At 46.8% G+C, this 15,773-nt stretch overlaps 1 protein-coding gene across 2 annotated transcripts in view; it reads right to left on the bottom strand.

Moving 5' to 3' along the window:
• Positions 1 to 7,984: 7,984 nt before the first annotated feature.
• Positions 7,985 to 15,773, bottom strand: part of CIMIP3 (ciliary microtubule inner protein 3) — a 38,958-nt gene continuing 31,169 nt past the window's right edge. For both annotated transcript variants that reach the window (XM_060189824.1, XM_060189825.1), the window contains one exon: positions 7,985 to 8,515. In XM_060189824.1, coding sequence (XP_060045807.1) covers positions 8,189 to 8,515 — 327 coding nt within the window. In that variant the 3' untranslated portion in view covers positions 7,985 to 8,188. The remainder of the gene's footprint in view (positions 8,516 to 15,773) is intronic.

The raw sequence follows: 15,773 nt of genomic DNA, 5'->3' as shown, positions 1-15,773 counted from the left end.
CTTGGAGCCTGGCAAGAGCTTGTGGCCAGGCAATGAAGCTGGTCTTGCTATAACTGGGTCCTGCTGGCTCACAGACCCAGGTCCCACAGATCTGAGCAAGATGGGTTTGATGGGTCAGATAGTGCAGAAAGATGCTGGGGGCAGGGGGAAAGAGGAAAGGAGATAGTAGGGAGCCATGCAAGCCTCCAGCCAGATCCAGGGTGTGCCTCAGAACCAGTGCTAAAATGACCCCACTAAATCCTCACAGCCAATGGGGACCACTCTCTGGGGAGGACAAGCAAAAATAGAACAAAGCTTAGAGGAGCAGTGGCCCAGGATTAGGGCCTTGAGCTGAAAGGGGAGAGGATTTTCTTACCCAGTTTGCAATATCCTTATCCCTTCTTATTGGGACAGAGTGGGCAGTCTCTGGCTGTTTTGATCCCATGACCTCTACTTCTTCTGTTTGGACTGGGTTTTCTCTCCAATTATTTATGTGGTGTGGAACCATAGTCTTAGGCACAGCGTTACCGCTGGGCCATTTTTTTTCATTGAGAGAGAGAGAGCAAGAGGCAGCAGGGTAGGGGGGACTGCACCAGAGCTCCCCCCATTGCCATATTACCCCCCACATGGTGCCTGGGTTGAAGTTGGGTCCCGTGCATGACAATGGAGATGCCCTACCCAGTGAGCTGTCTCTCCAGCTCTGGAGTGGGTGTTCAGTGACTATGGTTCCTGTGCTCAGACATAAATTTGAAGTACTTGTGAGGCAAAGCTGGTCCTTCTTCTAGAGCTGGGACCGCTGTGGACTCTTGATGGACCTGCTGTGTAAAGTCATTTGGGCCATGCTCTGCACTTGACCACAAGTGAGGACTTCCATCCCAAGCACGCGATGCACATGCTGGAGTGTAAGAATGCCTGGGTAATGCAGAGTCTGGGTTTCTGAGATGAGTCCTGAGTAGCTAGACTCACACAGATACACATAGCCACGAATGCATGCACACACCATTTTGACCAAGTTTGTTCTCATGTTCCCAAAGACTGTATCTTTCCCATCCTGAGAGGCCTGAATTCTATCCTCAGTCTGAGTCTAAATCTGACAACACTGCCTCCAGGGGCAGGAGAAAGAGGGATGTGGAGTGTCTACCTGGTGGCGTGTTAGGGAGGGGAGGGAGGGGGGAGGGGAAAAAGGAGAGAAAGGGGGAAAGGGAGGGAAAGAGGGAGAGATGGCATACAGGTACACAGGAAAACTGCTATCTGCAGGTTCTGGAACATTCCCACGGCAGGCCTAGGGGCCCACTTATCTGGAAAGCTCAGCATCAGCACCCATCCCACCCTGCCCCTCTCACTGTTTTTCCTCTATTCATACATGAACTATGCCCAGACAGAGGGAGCCACCCCATCCAGAGGGAGCCACCACCTACATTTCTGAGTTCCCCAGCATGATCTTAGATACTTGTTGAAGCTGTACACTAGGTAAACGTATATTGTATGGTAGAGAAGTAGAAGCCTTTAGCAGGTGTTTGTTACTGCAGCTAGCTGAGCCTACCCTGACTGATACAGCTGCTGTGCAGTTTTGAATACTATACAAAATGCCCTGAGTCTTTCTAGTAACACTAGGCTTGCTGAGTTCCTCCCAGAGTGCAAGGATGCATGGAGAGGATTTTTTTAAAAGACGTGTTTATTTATTAATGAGAGAGAAAGAAGGTGTCAGAGATCAAACTCAGGACCTCTTGCTTGCAAGTTCTGTACTTTTCTGATTCACCATCTACTTAGTCAAAAGAAGGAGTTTTTTTTTTAAAGATTTGTAATTATGAGATATAGAAAGATATTCATGAGGCAAAGAAGAGATAAGAGAAATAATCCAGAGTACCACTTCAATATACTCGGTGCTTGGGATCAAACCAGGAACCTCAGGCATGAAATAGCTCTACCAGTTGAGCTATTTTCCCAGTCACAGGAGAGCTCATAGCCTTTGGGTGCAGGGGTATGTGTGTGGGGTTCAACCCCTTATCTCCAGCCCCAGGTAAATTGGTGGGGTCTAATCCCATCTCCAACTCTGGGGTTGGGTGTTGGCACACCTGGTAGAGTGCACATGTTAACAGTGCAGAAGGATCAGGGTTCAAGCCCCTGGTCCCCACCTGCAGGGGGGATTTTCACGAGCAGTGAAATAGTCCTGCAGGTGTCTCTCTTTCTCTGTCTCTATCTCTACTTCCCTGTCAGTTTCTCTAAGTCTCCATAAAACAAATATTTTTAAATGCTTCAAAAAAAGAAAAAGAAGGATATGAACTCCATGATTTCCCAATCCTAGGGCCTTGATTCTCTCCAGCTCCAAGTGGTCCTTCTCAGCCCATTCTCTATTCTCCCCCCAAAACATGAGTTCCAAGTGAAGGAGGCATGGAAACTATCCCAAGACCCCCAGGAAGAGGTGACTGTGGAAGGATGATGTGGCCGTGTTATGCAGTGTACACACAGATGAGGTCTTATGGCTTCCCTTAGCTGCTTTGTCTGCAGGAACTTCACCAGAGACAGATGCCAGACATGGGTGAAAGAATTCACCTGCTGATGGGGCCAAGGAAGGAGGTGGGTGGGGCAGGTAAGCAGAGGTAGAAGCTGGGCCTGCAAGCAATAGGAGTGGCAATCCCAGGCTGGCCAGGAGCACAGTGAGGCTTTGAGCAGAGCTATCTTTGTCTCCTGAGACTCCTCTCCAACCAAACCCTATGGGAATGGCTTTTCTGTTTTTATTTTTATTTACATATTTTGCCATCAGGACTATTCCTCCCTCCTCCATGCCTGTTGTTTTCGATGGGTTATGTTGTTTTCGCTGGGCTGGCTTCACGGGCGGGTAACAGACGACCAGGGACTCATGGTTGAGCTGTAGGCAGTATCTCTTTATTCATGCAGGACGCAGCGCAATCTAAGCTGAGCTGAGCTAAACTAAAGGTACTGTAAAACTCACAATGCTGTCTTTATATATACTTGCCAAGTAAGGTGGAAACAGGATGTGACATAGAGAGGGTGGAGAGAAAAGTGACTGGTGAAAATCAGAGTGTGACAAAGAGGGGGCAGATTAGGCGAGAATCCTATCACTGAACCACAAATGCCCTGGAGGGAGGGTGGAACTTGTTAACAGTGGTTATGTAAATAGAATGAAGTGGTTATGTAAATAGAATAGTGTTAAGCAGGGGGGATTTAAACCAAATGAAACAGAAGGGGTCTCATGCATACCAACACATGCCAGCACAATTCCATAGCCCCTGGCAGACTTTCTTCTTTTAATTTTTTGAGACGAGAGAGAGAGAGAGAGAGAGAGAGAGACAGAGAGAGACAGAGAGAGACAGAGAGGAGAGAGAGAGAGAAAAAGAGAGAATGAGACACTGGATTACTATTCCTCACTATTGAAGCTTCCCCTTTGCAGGTGCTCCTATGTGGTGGCCAGGGGCTTAAACCCAGGTCCTCACACACAGTAAATTGTGCTCTGCCAGGCGAGCTACCTCTGTTCCTCTACCACCACCAGTGACTTCTTTAAAAAGTTCCTGGAAACTGAAGGTAAATATGCTTAGCAAAATAAGAGGTGAAAGACAACTAATCATGTAGAGAATCTAGAAAACTGAAACACATAAACCTGTAAAAAAAAATTTTTTTAAGCCAGGAGCCAAGTGGTGGTGCACCCAGTTGATCACACATGTTACAATGTGCAAGGGCCTGGGTTCAAGTCCCTGATCCCCACCTGCAGGGGGAAAGCTTCATGAGCAATGAAGCAATGATGTAGGCATTTCTCTCTCTCTCTCTCTCTCTCTCTCTCCCTCCCTCCCTCCCTCTCTTCTCTCTCTGTGACTCCCCATTCCCTCTCGATTTCTCCATCTACCCAGTAAACAAAATATTAAGAAATTTAAAATACCAGGAGTATTAACAAACTGTCTCTAGGACTTTGTGAAATTGATGGTGGTTATCACTGAGAGGTTGGGGGGACTCAGAACTTTGGTGGTTATGCATCATGGAACTATACCTGGTAATCTTGTAACACACTATTAACCACTCATTAAACAAAAACAAACTTAAAAATTAAAAGTTCTGGGGAGTTGAGTGGTAGCACAGCAGGTTAAGCCACATGGTACAAAGCGCAAGGGCCGGCTGGTGTAAGGATTCTGGTTCAAGCCCCTGGCTCCCCACCTGCAGGGGGATTGCTTCACAGGCAGTGAAGCAGGTCTGCAGGTGTCTTTCTCTTCCTCTCTCGATTTCTCTCTGTCCTACCCAACAACAACAGCAATGACAACAATAATAATAAGGACAACAAAGGTAACAACAAGGGCAACAAAATGGGGAAAATGGCCTCCAAAAGAAGTGGATTTGTTGTGCAAGCACTGAGCCCTAGTAATAGCCCTGGAGGCAAAAATAAAATAAAAGTTCCTAGAAGCTTTCTCTGCCCTACCAAAGTGAGCCTCGAGGGGGAGACCATTCTCTAGGGGAAAGGAGTAGGCTGCATTTGGGAGAGTGAGAATGCTGTCCCCCACCTCCCAACTCCAGGCTGTCTCTCAAGTCACATAGAGCAGAGGAGGCTTTTATCCCTTTTTGCAGCCCACAGACCTGTTGTGTTCAACAAATATGTCAGCTGGCTGTTATCTAATGTTTGCTCACACAGACTGATGATTCACATTCATCTGTTTCAAAACCCTCAGCAAACAGCAATATTACATGTCTCAAAGCCACAAATGTGCAGGGACAAAGGGAAAGACTACAGCTGCTGAGTGCCTCTAATGAAAAATTGGAAAGCAGAGGGCAGGTGAAAAAGAGGGCACTGACTTACTAGAGTGCAGAAAGGTGAAACCCAGCCCCTTTCAAGGGGCAGGAGGACATGGACATTGTACTGAGAGAGAAAATTTACCCCAGCCACAGGACTCTGCAGCTAAGGAGGTTGGGTTCCTTGAGGGCAAAAGTGCAAGCAGGTGGGGAGGAAATAGAACTGGTGGAGAGTGGCCCAGGAGATAGCCCAGTGGCTAAGGCATTAGGCTCTCAAGCATGAAGTCCTGAGTTCAGTCCCTATGTCCAGAGTAATGCTCTGGTTCTCCATGTTTCTCAGTAATTTTTCATAATGGTTATGCAAAAGGACTTTCAGGCCTGAGGTACCACAGGTCCCAGGTATATCCTCTAGCACCACCATAAGCCATAGCTGAGCAGTGTTCTGGTATAAAAAGATTATAAATAAATTTTTAAAGGAAGCAACTGGCTCAGCTAGGTGGTCAGGCAGTGGCTTACCTAGAAGGACACACACGCCACTATGCACAAGGACTCAGGTTAAATGTCAGATCCCACCTGCACCAGGGGAAGCGTCACAGACAGTGGAACAGTGCTGCACATGTCTCTCCTGTCTCTCCCTCTCTTTCACTCTCTGTTAAAAAATTATCATTGGGAGCAGTGAAGTCATTTAGCCACAGTGAAGTCATTAAGCCCCAGTAGTAAGTAATTCTGGTGACGATATAAAACAAGTTTTTTCCCCCCACCTGTAGGGGGGCTCACTTCACAAGAAGTGAAGCAGGTCTGCAGGTGTCTATGCTCTCTCCCTCTCTGTCTTCCCCTCTTCTCTCCATTTCTCTGTCCTATCCAACAACAGCAGCAGCGGCAATGGCAACAATAACATCAACAACAAGGGCAGCAAATTGGGGAAAGTGGCCTCCAGGATCAACGGATTAGTAGTGCGGGCACCTAGCCCCAGTGATAACCCTGGAGGCAAAAAAAAGTTTTTTAAAGCAGCAGCCACAAATGGCTCCCCCACCTGCCCTTCTAACTTTGGCACCAAATGGCAAGTGCTATGGAACTACGGAAGCTCTGGTACTATAATGTCTCTCCCTTTATCTCTCTCTTCATGCATGCATGAAACCCTCTCCAGAAAGAGAGACAGAGATAGACTGTAACAGAAAGGCTAGGTCTCCACTCTCTTAGGTTAACTTTTTTTTTCTTTTCTTTTGCCTCCAGGGTTATCGCTGAGGCTTGGTGCCTGTACTACGAATCCACTGCTCCTGAAGGCTATTTCCCCACTCATGTTGTTGCCCTTGTTGTTATTGTTGTTGTCATTGCTGTTGTCATTGTTTTTGGATAGGACAGAGAGAAATTGAGAGGGGAGAGGAAAACTGAGAGGGGGGAGAGAAAGATAGACACCTGCAGACCTGCTTCACCACTTGTGAAGCGACTCTCGTGCAGGTGGGGAGCCGGGGACTCCAACTGGGATCCTTGTGCCAGTCCTTGTGCTCTTAGGGTAACTTTTAGCAGGTCCTTCCTACTTACCATCACCTTTTTTGGAGAAAGGCGTCCAGGGATACCTGGTCAGTGTTTGAGGCGCCCTCAGACCTCCGGTTTGGTCATCCTACACCAGCCCCAACCTTTGGTGCTCTGCAAGCCTGCACCACTGAGTATGTCCCCCACCTAGAAGGAGATGTGATTCCCAGATTCCAGAACCTGGCTGGATTCCCTATAGTGTGCTGGTAAGTATAACAATGACTTCCTGTAACAGTGCCCCCAGTTTGCAGGTTGGCTCGTTTCCATAATGTAAACCCTCCCCCCTACAGCCCACTTCAGTTTCCCATCATGAACTCACTACCTGCAAGACTCCCAGGAGACACCACTATCAGCTCTCACAGCAAGTCCTAGCAGGCTCCTCACTCCTGGCTGGCAATGACTAGTGACTCTCAGGCTACCACTGTCAGTCAAGCGTCCTTTGCCTTCACCCTCATTTTCTATGATCCAGAGCTCAGGACCCTGACTAGCCTCAGAGTCAGTTCTTAGAGGGCCAGAAGAGAAACAAGCTGTGGAACCTATATCACATCAACACACACCAAGTCAAACAAGGATGGCTCTGTGCCTGAAGAAATAGCTCAACTGGTACAGTGCTGGACTCTCACACCTGAGGTTCCCGGTTCAATCTCTGGGACTATGTGCACCAAAGCAGTGTTTTGGCATGTCTCTCACTTCCTCTCGTCTTCTGTCTGGCTCATGTAAAATGTTCTCCTATAGGCAACAAACAAAATAAATCTTTTTTCTTGTTTAAAGAAATGGCGGGGCTGGGCGGTAGCACACCGGGTTAAGTACATGTAGTGCAAAGCACAAGGACCTGAGCAAGAATCTTGGTTCAAGCCCCTGGCTCCCCACTTGCAGGGGGGTCACTTCACAAGTGGTGAAATATGTCTGCAGGTGTCTGTCTTTCTCTCCCCAAGTCTATCTATCCCTCCTCTCTCAATTTCTCTTTGTCCTATCCAACAACAACAATGGGAAAAAAGACGGCTGCCAGTAGATTTAGAGTGCAGGCACCAAGCCCCAGCAATAATTCTAGAGGAGAGAGAGAGAGAGAGAGAGAGAGAGAGAGAAAAGGAAGGAAAGAAAGAAAGAAAGGGAGGAAGAAATAAAGAATGGAAGAAAGAAAGAAAGAAAGAAAGAAAGAAAGAAAGGAAGAGAGGAAGAAAGAAAGGGCTGTTGTATAAAGCTAGGGTGCAGAGGCAACCCCCTTCAGACAGAATTCATCCTCTGCACTGACTTCCCATTCTCCAGGCTGCTGAAACCCCAGGAAAGAGATTCCAGCAAGAGAACAGGCTCATGGTGGCCAGCCAATGTACCTTTCCAGTCCTTGGAGGGACGGTGAAGGATGGACCATGGGGAGAGTTCAGGGTGAACAGTGGCCTGGACGTGGCTAGTATGGCCTTTGCCTGGGACTCAGCCTCTGAAGGAGGGCTGGAGTTCCTCTTAGGGACAGGGGACTAAGAAGCAAGTCCTGGACCAGTGAAATACTTCACTTGGATAGTATTTTGCCATATACATGGACCAGATCTGAGCCGGGCCCTCACTACAATGAAGGAAGCTTTGGTGCTGTGGTTTCTCTCTCTCTCTCTCTCTGACAAACAATAAATAAATGCAAATAAATAAATGCACATTCTTCCCAGTCTTTAGATACCTCTGGACATAACCTTGTTACACACAATTCCTACAGCCTCAGTTAACCTATGCATAGCCACTCAGGCAGGTGTCAGTGAAAGGAAGGACAAACTTTTATCTCTGCAGAGAAGAAAGGTTTCCTTTTATCTCAGTTGACAGTGAGTCTGGTGCAGTGTCCCCAGCCTGGGCACCATCAGTTCCTCCTCAAGTGAGATGCCCTTCCCCTCTGGGACCTGGGACAGTGAAGACAGAGGGGACAGGGGAGCAGGCTGGGACACTTGTGACTGGCACACACCTAGAAACGCCACATGATCTGGTTGGCAGGTGGCACATCAAAGACCTTGCGGCTGTGGTCAGTGTCCCGGCAGTACAGATAGCCGCAGGTGGGCTTCTGCAAGGTATAGAATGGGCTGAGGGAGTTGGAGTACTGGGAGGTGTAGAAGTTGAATTTGAGCTTGTCCGGGTTCAGCCCCCTGGGGTCCAACACCACTGGCACATAGGCTGCTGCCAGAGTCTGCTCACGGTCCTGCTTCCATGACCTGGACAGAGTAGGTTGTGGTGTCTTCGCCTTTCTGCTCAGTGGCTTCGGCTTATGGCTGGGTGCTGAAGGCTTTCTTGAGTCCTGGGGAAAGGAGAGCAAAAGACAGCTGGAGCATTGGCCTGGCTTCCTGGCTGCTCATACCAGGGCAGGGAAGAAGAAACGGGGGTCACAGAATCACCCTGCAACATAGCTTCAAGGTCCTTTAGCCTGGACCCTCTCTCATGCTGACCTTGACCCAGCTGTCAGAAGCACTGACCAGGAGGCCAGGTGGTGGCACACCTGGCAGAGGATATATGTTATCATGCATAAGGATCCAGGTTGAAGCCCCCAGTGCCCACCTGCAGGGGGGGACCTTCACAAGTAGTTAAGCAGTGTTGCAGGTCTCTTTCTCCCTCTCTATGTGCCCCTCCCCTCTCAATTTATCTCTCTGTCCTGTCATATAAATAAATGAATGAATGAGTCAAACAGAGGCACTGACCAGCTAGGAGTCTGGGGCCTAAGAGTGGGGGAGATGTCATCCTTAAGTCCCCTAGAATGCCCCCCCAATCTAACCAGCCTGCCACTTGACTTTCATCTGACTCTCCTTTCCCTACCTACCCCCACCAGCCCTCCTTCTCTCTCCCCTTCAGGCTCCCTCCATCTCTCTCTCTCTCTCTCTTTCTCCTTTTTTCCTTCTTCCCCTCCCTTCTTCTTCCCCCCACTTTTTAAAATTATTTTTCCACCAGGCATATTGTCGGGACTCTGCCTGTATTACAAATCCACCACTCCCAATGACAACTTTTTCTTTCTTTCTTTCTTTCTTTCTTTCCTTCTCTCTTTCTTTCTTTCTTTCTTCCTTCCTTCCCTCCTTTCTTCCTTTCATTTTCTCTCTTTTTTTGCCTCCAGGGTTATTTCTGGGGCTCAGTGCCTGCACCATGAAAACACTGCTCCTGGAGGCCATTTTTTCACCTTTTGTTGCCCTTGTTGTGGTTATTGTTGTTGTTGAAGTTGTTCATTGTTGGATAGGACAGAGAGAAATCGAGAGAGGAGGGGAAGACAGAGAGGGGGAGAGAAAGACAGACACCTGCAGACCTGCTTCACCACAACTCCCCTGTGGGTGGGGAGCCAGGGGTTCAAACCGGGATTCTTATGCCAGTCCTTGCGCTTTGCGCTACGTGCACTTAACCCGTTTTGCTACCGCCCGATCCCCTCATTCTCTCTTTCTTTCTTCCTTCCTCTCTCTTTCTTCTTTAATTAAGATAGAGGCAGATAAACAGGGTAAGAGAGGAAAGGGGAGACAGAGAGAGACTTGCAACCCTGCTTTACCATTCCTGAAGCTTCCCTCAGCAGGTGATGGCCAGGGTTTCAAACCTAGGTCCTCATACATGGTAATTGTGGACTCAACCAAGTGTGTCTCCAGTTTTTTGTTTGTTTGTTTTTGTGTTTGTTTGCCTCCAGAGTTATTGCTGGGGCTGGGTGCTGGCACTACAAATCCACTGTTCCTGGAAGGCATTTTTTCCATTTTACCGGATAGAACAGAGAGAAATTGAGAAAGAAGGGGGAGATAAAGAGGGGAAGAGAAAGATAGACACCTGCAGACCTGCTTCATCGCTTGTGAAGCCACCCCCCTGCAGGTGGGGAGCTGGGGCCTCAAACTGGGATCTCTGCGCCTGTGCTTGCACTTAGTATTATGAGCGCTTAGCCTGGTGTGCTGTCACCTGTCCCCCGCCTCAAGTTTTCTATTCACTGACTCTTCCTGCTACTGGCCCTCTTGCCTTTTCAGCCAATGCTTCATACTCACCCAATTAATAATGTCTTTCTCTTAATGGTCAGTTCTCACAACTCTCCTCTTTCAGGACTCTCTACCACCTGGAAAATAAAGCCCACTGCTCCTGGAAAGCCACGCCTTTAAGGATGGCCTCCCACCACCCTGAGATCTAACCATAACCATACCCTTGCTTATTGCTCCTGGCTCACACTGGGGACTTCCAGGCCTCAGTGCCTCTGTACCTTCGCTCAGCTCTCTCCCCAGCCTAGCTCCTCCCCGCTTCCTGCTCAGCAGGGCACATACATCTGTCTTTCACATTTGGCTGCCAACAGCCCAAGGGCAGGACTCTCTTACCCTGACCCTTGACATGGCAGCTACTGACATCCTATTTCTTCTGTTACTCCAGACCAAAGCATATAGTGAGTGCTCAATAAGTGTCAGTTCAATCAAATAAGATTCTAGTAAGAAATGGTTTCCTTTCCAACCAGCCAATTCATTCTATTTTAGAACCTCTCTCATTGTGACAAGTTGGGTCTCCCACCCAACACCACCTGTTCTCTCCAACCACTCCTAGCTGTGGAGGTGACTGATGACAAGGTCCACCCTCCCCAAGAACTCCCCATTGTCACTTCTATTACACTGAGGCAATACTTATTTACTCCTTTGTCACTGTCCTCCTAGACCGTCCTGTGACCAGACTATGTAGTTTACCTCTGAACCCCCACACCATCTCTCAGGCAGTTGATGACCACTTTGCAAGGAACCTTCATAACCAAGCTAGCACTACCTAAAAGGTAAGGTGGTCCCAGGTTCACTCCCCAGTACAACTGTAAGCCAAAACTGAGAATGCTCTGGTAATAATAATAATAGTAAATATATAAAATTAATTTTTAAAAGACCTAGTTCTGTTCTGCCCACCTTGTAGCCCTCTAAGCCTGAGAGAACTGGGATGAAACCCCAAACTGCAGAGTAACTGCAAGTTGAGTCCTTGTCATCTTACAAAAAATCATCAGCATCATTGTCATCATCATCCTCCCTGGTGCTGATACTCAAGTCATAATGAGTGATCTTTGAGTGAGATCCTGGGTTCAAGTCCCTAGTTCCCGCCTGTGGGGTACAGGATGTTTCAATGAAGCAGTGATTCAGGTGTTTCTCTTTCTCTTCCTCTCTTCCCTTCCTCTTTCCTTAGTTCTCTGTCTCTATAAGAAAAGAAAGAAAGAAAGAAAGAAAGAAAGGAAGGAAGAAAGAAAGAAATGGCCACCAGGACCAGTGGAGTTGTTTATCACGTAGGCACTGAGTACTAATAGTCATTCTAAGAGACAAAAAGATTAAAAAGATTAACTGGAAAAAAAAAAAAAGATTAGCTGAAATAAAGATGTTTCATTTACAAACTCTTTACCCAGCTCTAGCTTGTCCAGAGCTTTCCTCCAAGGCAGCCTTTGCTCCTACAGGTACCTACTCAGTTTTACTTTCCAAATACTTCTAAGTTTCCAATCTACCTCCTCCTGGAAGCCTCTGTGGCTGGCCTCTGCCCCCACCTCACCCCCTTCTGTGCCTTCAGGTTCTCCTTGTGGGACATAGTTCTTTGCTGAGCTGGGACTAGGGTGAGGCTAGTGCATAAAATTTAAGAAGGCACAGGGAGTGCTTCCTTATATTGCCTCATCCCAGCCCCAATCCATTCCCCTTCCTGGCCCCTGCTAACATCCCAGTGTCGTCTTTAAGTTGTGCCTAGTTGCCAGGTCTGTTTCTTAGTCACCTCTGCGTTTCTGAGGCATTGCTCACGGTCACACTAGACAAGGGGTGAACAGCCTTCCCAGGCATTTATTTTCAGGGTACATGGGACATGGGATTAGAAGCAGAGGGGCAGGTGGAGGAAATAGCTCAGCTGGTAGAGTGCAGGGCTTGTGTGCCTGAACATGCAGGTTTGATCCCTGGTGCTGCATTTACCTAAGTGGTACCCTGGCTCCTCTTTCTTTCTGTCCTAAAAAGCTCAACCTCAAATAAATAAAACATGTATTTTTAAAAAACACACAGAGGGACAGGGCTGGGTGTTAGTACACCCAGTTGAGAACATACATTTCAATGTATAAGGACATGGAGTCAAGCTCCTGCTCCCCACCTGTATGGGGGAAGCTTCATAAGTGGTGAAGCAGTGCTGCAGGTGTATTTTTCTTTTAATTTCTTTATTGGGGGATTAATGGTTTACAGTCAACAGTAAAATATAACAGTTTGTACATGTGTAACACTTCTCAGTGTTCCACATAACAATTCAACCCTCACGAGGTCCCCCTCTGCCATCATGTTCCAGGACCTGAACCCTCCCCCCAACCCAGAGTCTTACTTTGGTGCAGTACACTAACTACAGTCCAAGTTCTGCTTTGTGTTTTCCCTTCCGTTCTTTCCAACTTCTGTCTATGAGTGAGATCATCCCATATTCTCCCTTACCTTTCTGGCTGAGCTCACGTAACATGATTCGCTCAAGCTCCATCCAAGATGAGGTGAAGAAGGTGAAGTCACCATTTTTCACAGCTGAGTAGTATTCCATTGTGTATATAGACCACAACTTACTCAGCCACTCATCTGTTGTTGGACATGCAGTTGTATTTTTCTCTCCCTTCCACTCTTTATTTCTCCCTCCCCTCTCTGTCTTATCAAATAAAAGAGGGGGGAGGGATGGTGGCCACCTGAAGGCATGAATTTGCTGTGTAGGCACTGAACCCCAGTGATAATCCTGGTGTCAATAAAAACAAAATAATAATAGGCCTGGAAGACAATATAATGGTTGTGCAAACAGCTTTCATGCCTCAGGCACTGAGCTTCAGGTTCAACTCCCAGCATAAATCAGAGCTGAGCAGTGCTCTGGTCTCTGTCTTTCTAAATGTATCTTTCTATATCTCTCTTTCATTAAAAATAAATACCACACATATGAACATCTAATTTTTGATAAGAGGGCCCAAACAATTAAATGAAGAAAGGAGAGTCTCTTCAACAAATAGTGCTGGGAAAATTGGATTGAAATGTGCAGAAGAATGAAACTGAACCACCACATTTTATCACACACAAAATTAAACTCTAAATAGATCAAGGACTTGAATGTTAGACCAGAAACTATCAAATGTTTAGAGGAAAATATTACCAGCCCTTTTTTTCCATCAAAATTTTATAGGAATCTTCAGTGATACAAATCGGATTGCAGGGGCTGGGTGGTGGTGCACCTGGTTGAGTGCACATGCTACAAGGACCAGCTTCAAGCCCCTGGCTCCCATTTGCACAGGGAAAGCTTTGCGAGTGGTGAAGTACTGTTGCAGGTGTCTCTCTTATCTTTCTCTCTCCCTATCACCCCCTTCCCTCTCTATTTCTGGCTGTCTCTATCCAATTAATAAATAAAGATAATAATAAAAAAATCCAATTGTAAGGAAGACTAAAGCAAAAATAAACCAATGGGACTATACCAAATTAAAAGCTTCTGCACAGCTAAAGAAACCACCACCCAAAGAGACTCCTTACAGAATGGGAGAAGATCTTTACATGCCATACATCAGACAAAGGGTTAATCACCAAAATATATAAAGAGCTTACCAAACTCATCAACAAAACAAACAAGTGACCCCATCAAACATGGGAAGAAGATATGAACAGGCTAAGAAGAGATTCAAAAGGCCAACAGACATGAAAAAAAAAAATGCTCCAAGTCATTGATTGTCAGAGAAATGCAAATAAGGACAACAATGACATATTACTTCACTCTTGTGAGAATGTCATATGTCAGAAAAGGTAGCAGCAACAAATGCTAGAGAGATATGGGGGCAAAGGAACCCTCCTGCATTGCTGGTGGGAATGTCAATTGGTCCAGCCCCTGTAGAAAGCAGTCTGGAGAACTCTCAGAAAACTATAAATGGACCTACTCTTTGACCTGGCAATTCCTTTCCTGAAGATATATTTTTTAAAAATTTTTAATATTTTCCCTTTTGTTGCCATTGTTTTTTGTAGTTATTGATGTTGTCGTTATTAGATAGGATAGAGAGTACTGGAGACAGGAGGGAAGACAGAGGGGGAGAGAAAGACATCGCCTGTGAAGCAACTCCCCTGCAGGTGGGGAGTGGGGAGCTCGAACCGGGATCCTTGAGCCAGTCCTTAGGCTTTGCACCATGTGCGCTACCAACCGACTTCCTCCTGAAGATATATTCTATGGAATCAAACATACCCAACCAAAAGATCTGTGTATAACTATGTTCATAGTAGCACAATTTGTCAGAGCCAAACCCTGGAAGCAACCTAGGTGTCCAGCAACAGATGAGTGACTAAGAATGCTGATTGATGATATATATATACACACACACACACAAAGTTGAGGGATAAGAACAAAAAAGCAAAACATAAAGTAGAACTTGGACTGGGTTTGGTGTAATGTACCAAAGTAAAGGACTCTGAGCATGTGTGTGTTGACTTTCAGGTCCTGTTCATGATGGTGGAGGTGGACTTAGGCTGAGTGTGAGAGTGTTTTGCAGAAAACTGAGAAAATTTACACATGTAGCCATAACTGTAATTACTATAAACCATTAATCCCCTAATAAAAATTTTAATTATTAAAATGTTTTAAAATAACAATAAGAGGAGCTGAGTGGTGGTGCACCTGGTTGAGCATACATGTTACAGTGCTCAAGGACCTGGGTTCAAGCCCTAGGTCCCTACTTTTGCAGTGGGAAAGCTTTAAAAGTGGTGAAGCAGTGCTGGTGTCTCTTTTCCTCTATCCTTATCTCCCCCTACCCTCTTGATTTCTGGCTGTCTCTATCCAATAAATAAAGATAATAAAAATAAAAGCAAATAATAATAATAAGTAAAAACAGAGTGGCAAGCATCAGAGATTAACTATGACAGTGATTATGAAGCATCTTTGGTTTTTTCAATTAATTTATTGTCTTTTCACCAGAGCCAACTACTACTCAGTTCTGACTTGTGGTGGCACTGGCACTGAACCTGGGACCTGTGGTGCCTCAGGCATGTGGACCAGCGTCTTGTAAACAGCTGCGTAATTTCCCTGGCCCAAGCATTATTTCTCACCACCCAGCACCAAACTCATTAAGTGCATCATCTCTTCTAATCCTCACATTAACCCTTGGAGGAAGCCATTATCATGAGCCATGGTTCTCCTTGAGAGAACTGAAGTCAAGGGATTAGTCACGTACTGAGGTAAGGAGCCAGGCTAGGATTTGGGCCAGACCTGACAGATCCTGGGTCCACACCCCATGCCCTGTGGCCAAGGCGCTGGGGGGATGGAGCTGACTCATGCCTGCCCTCTTCTGTCGGATAGCTGAGCCCCTGACAGGAGTGCTTGGCAGCAGGTGAGCAGCGGACTGGAGGGGTGGGGGCAGCTTAACTTCCCAGGCTGGCGGGGGTGCTGTGGGGTGTGGATGCTGGAGGCTGGCTCAGGGATGTTGGGCTTTGTTTGAGGCTGCAGATTTTTGAGAGCTGAGCATGGGACACTACTGATCCATCCATACATTCAAGGCTCTTTGCTGGTCAGAACCTGAGTGTGCGCACAGGTGCATGGATAGCAATATAAGGTCCTGTAGAGCAGGATGTCCTAGCCTC

This window comes from Erinaceus europaeus, chromosome 4 (genome assembly GCF_950295315.1).
Source record: "Erinaceus europaeus chromosome 4, mEriEur2.1, whole genome shotgun sequence".
Classification (NCBI taxonomy): domain Eukaryota; kingdom Metazoa; phylum Chordata; class Mammalia; order Eulipotyphla; family Erinaceidae; genus Erinaceus; species Erinaceus europaeus.
This window is presented reverse-complemented; position numbering and strand designations above follow the sequence as displayed.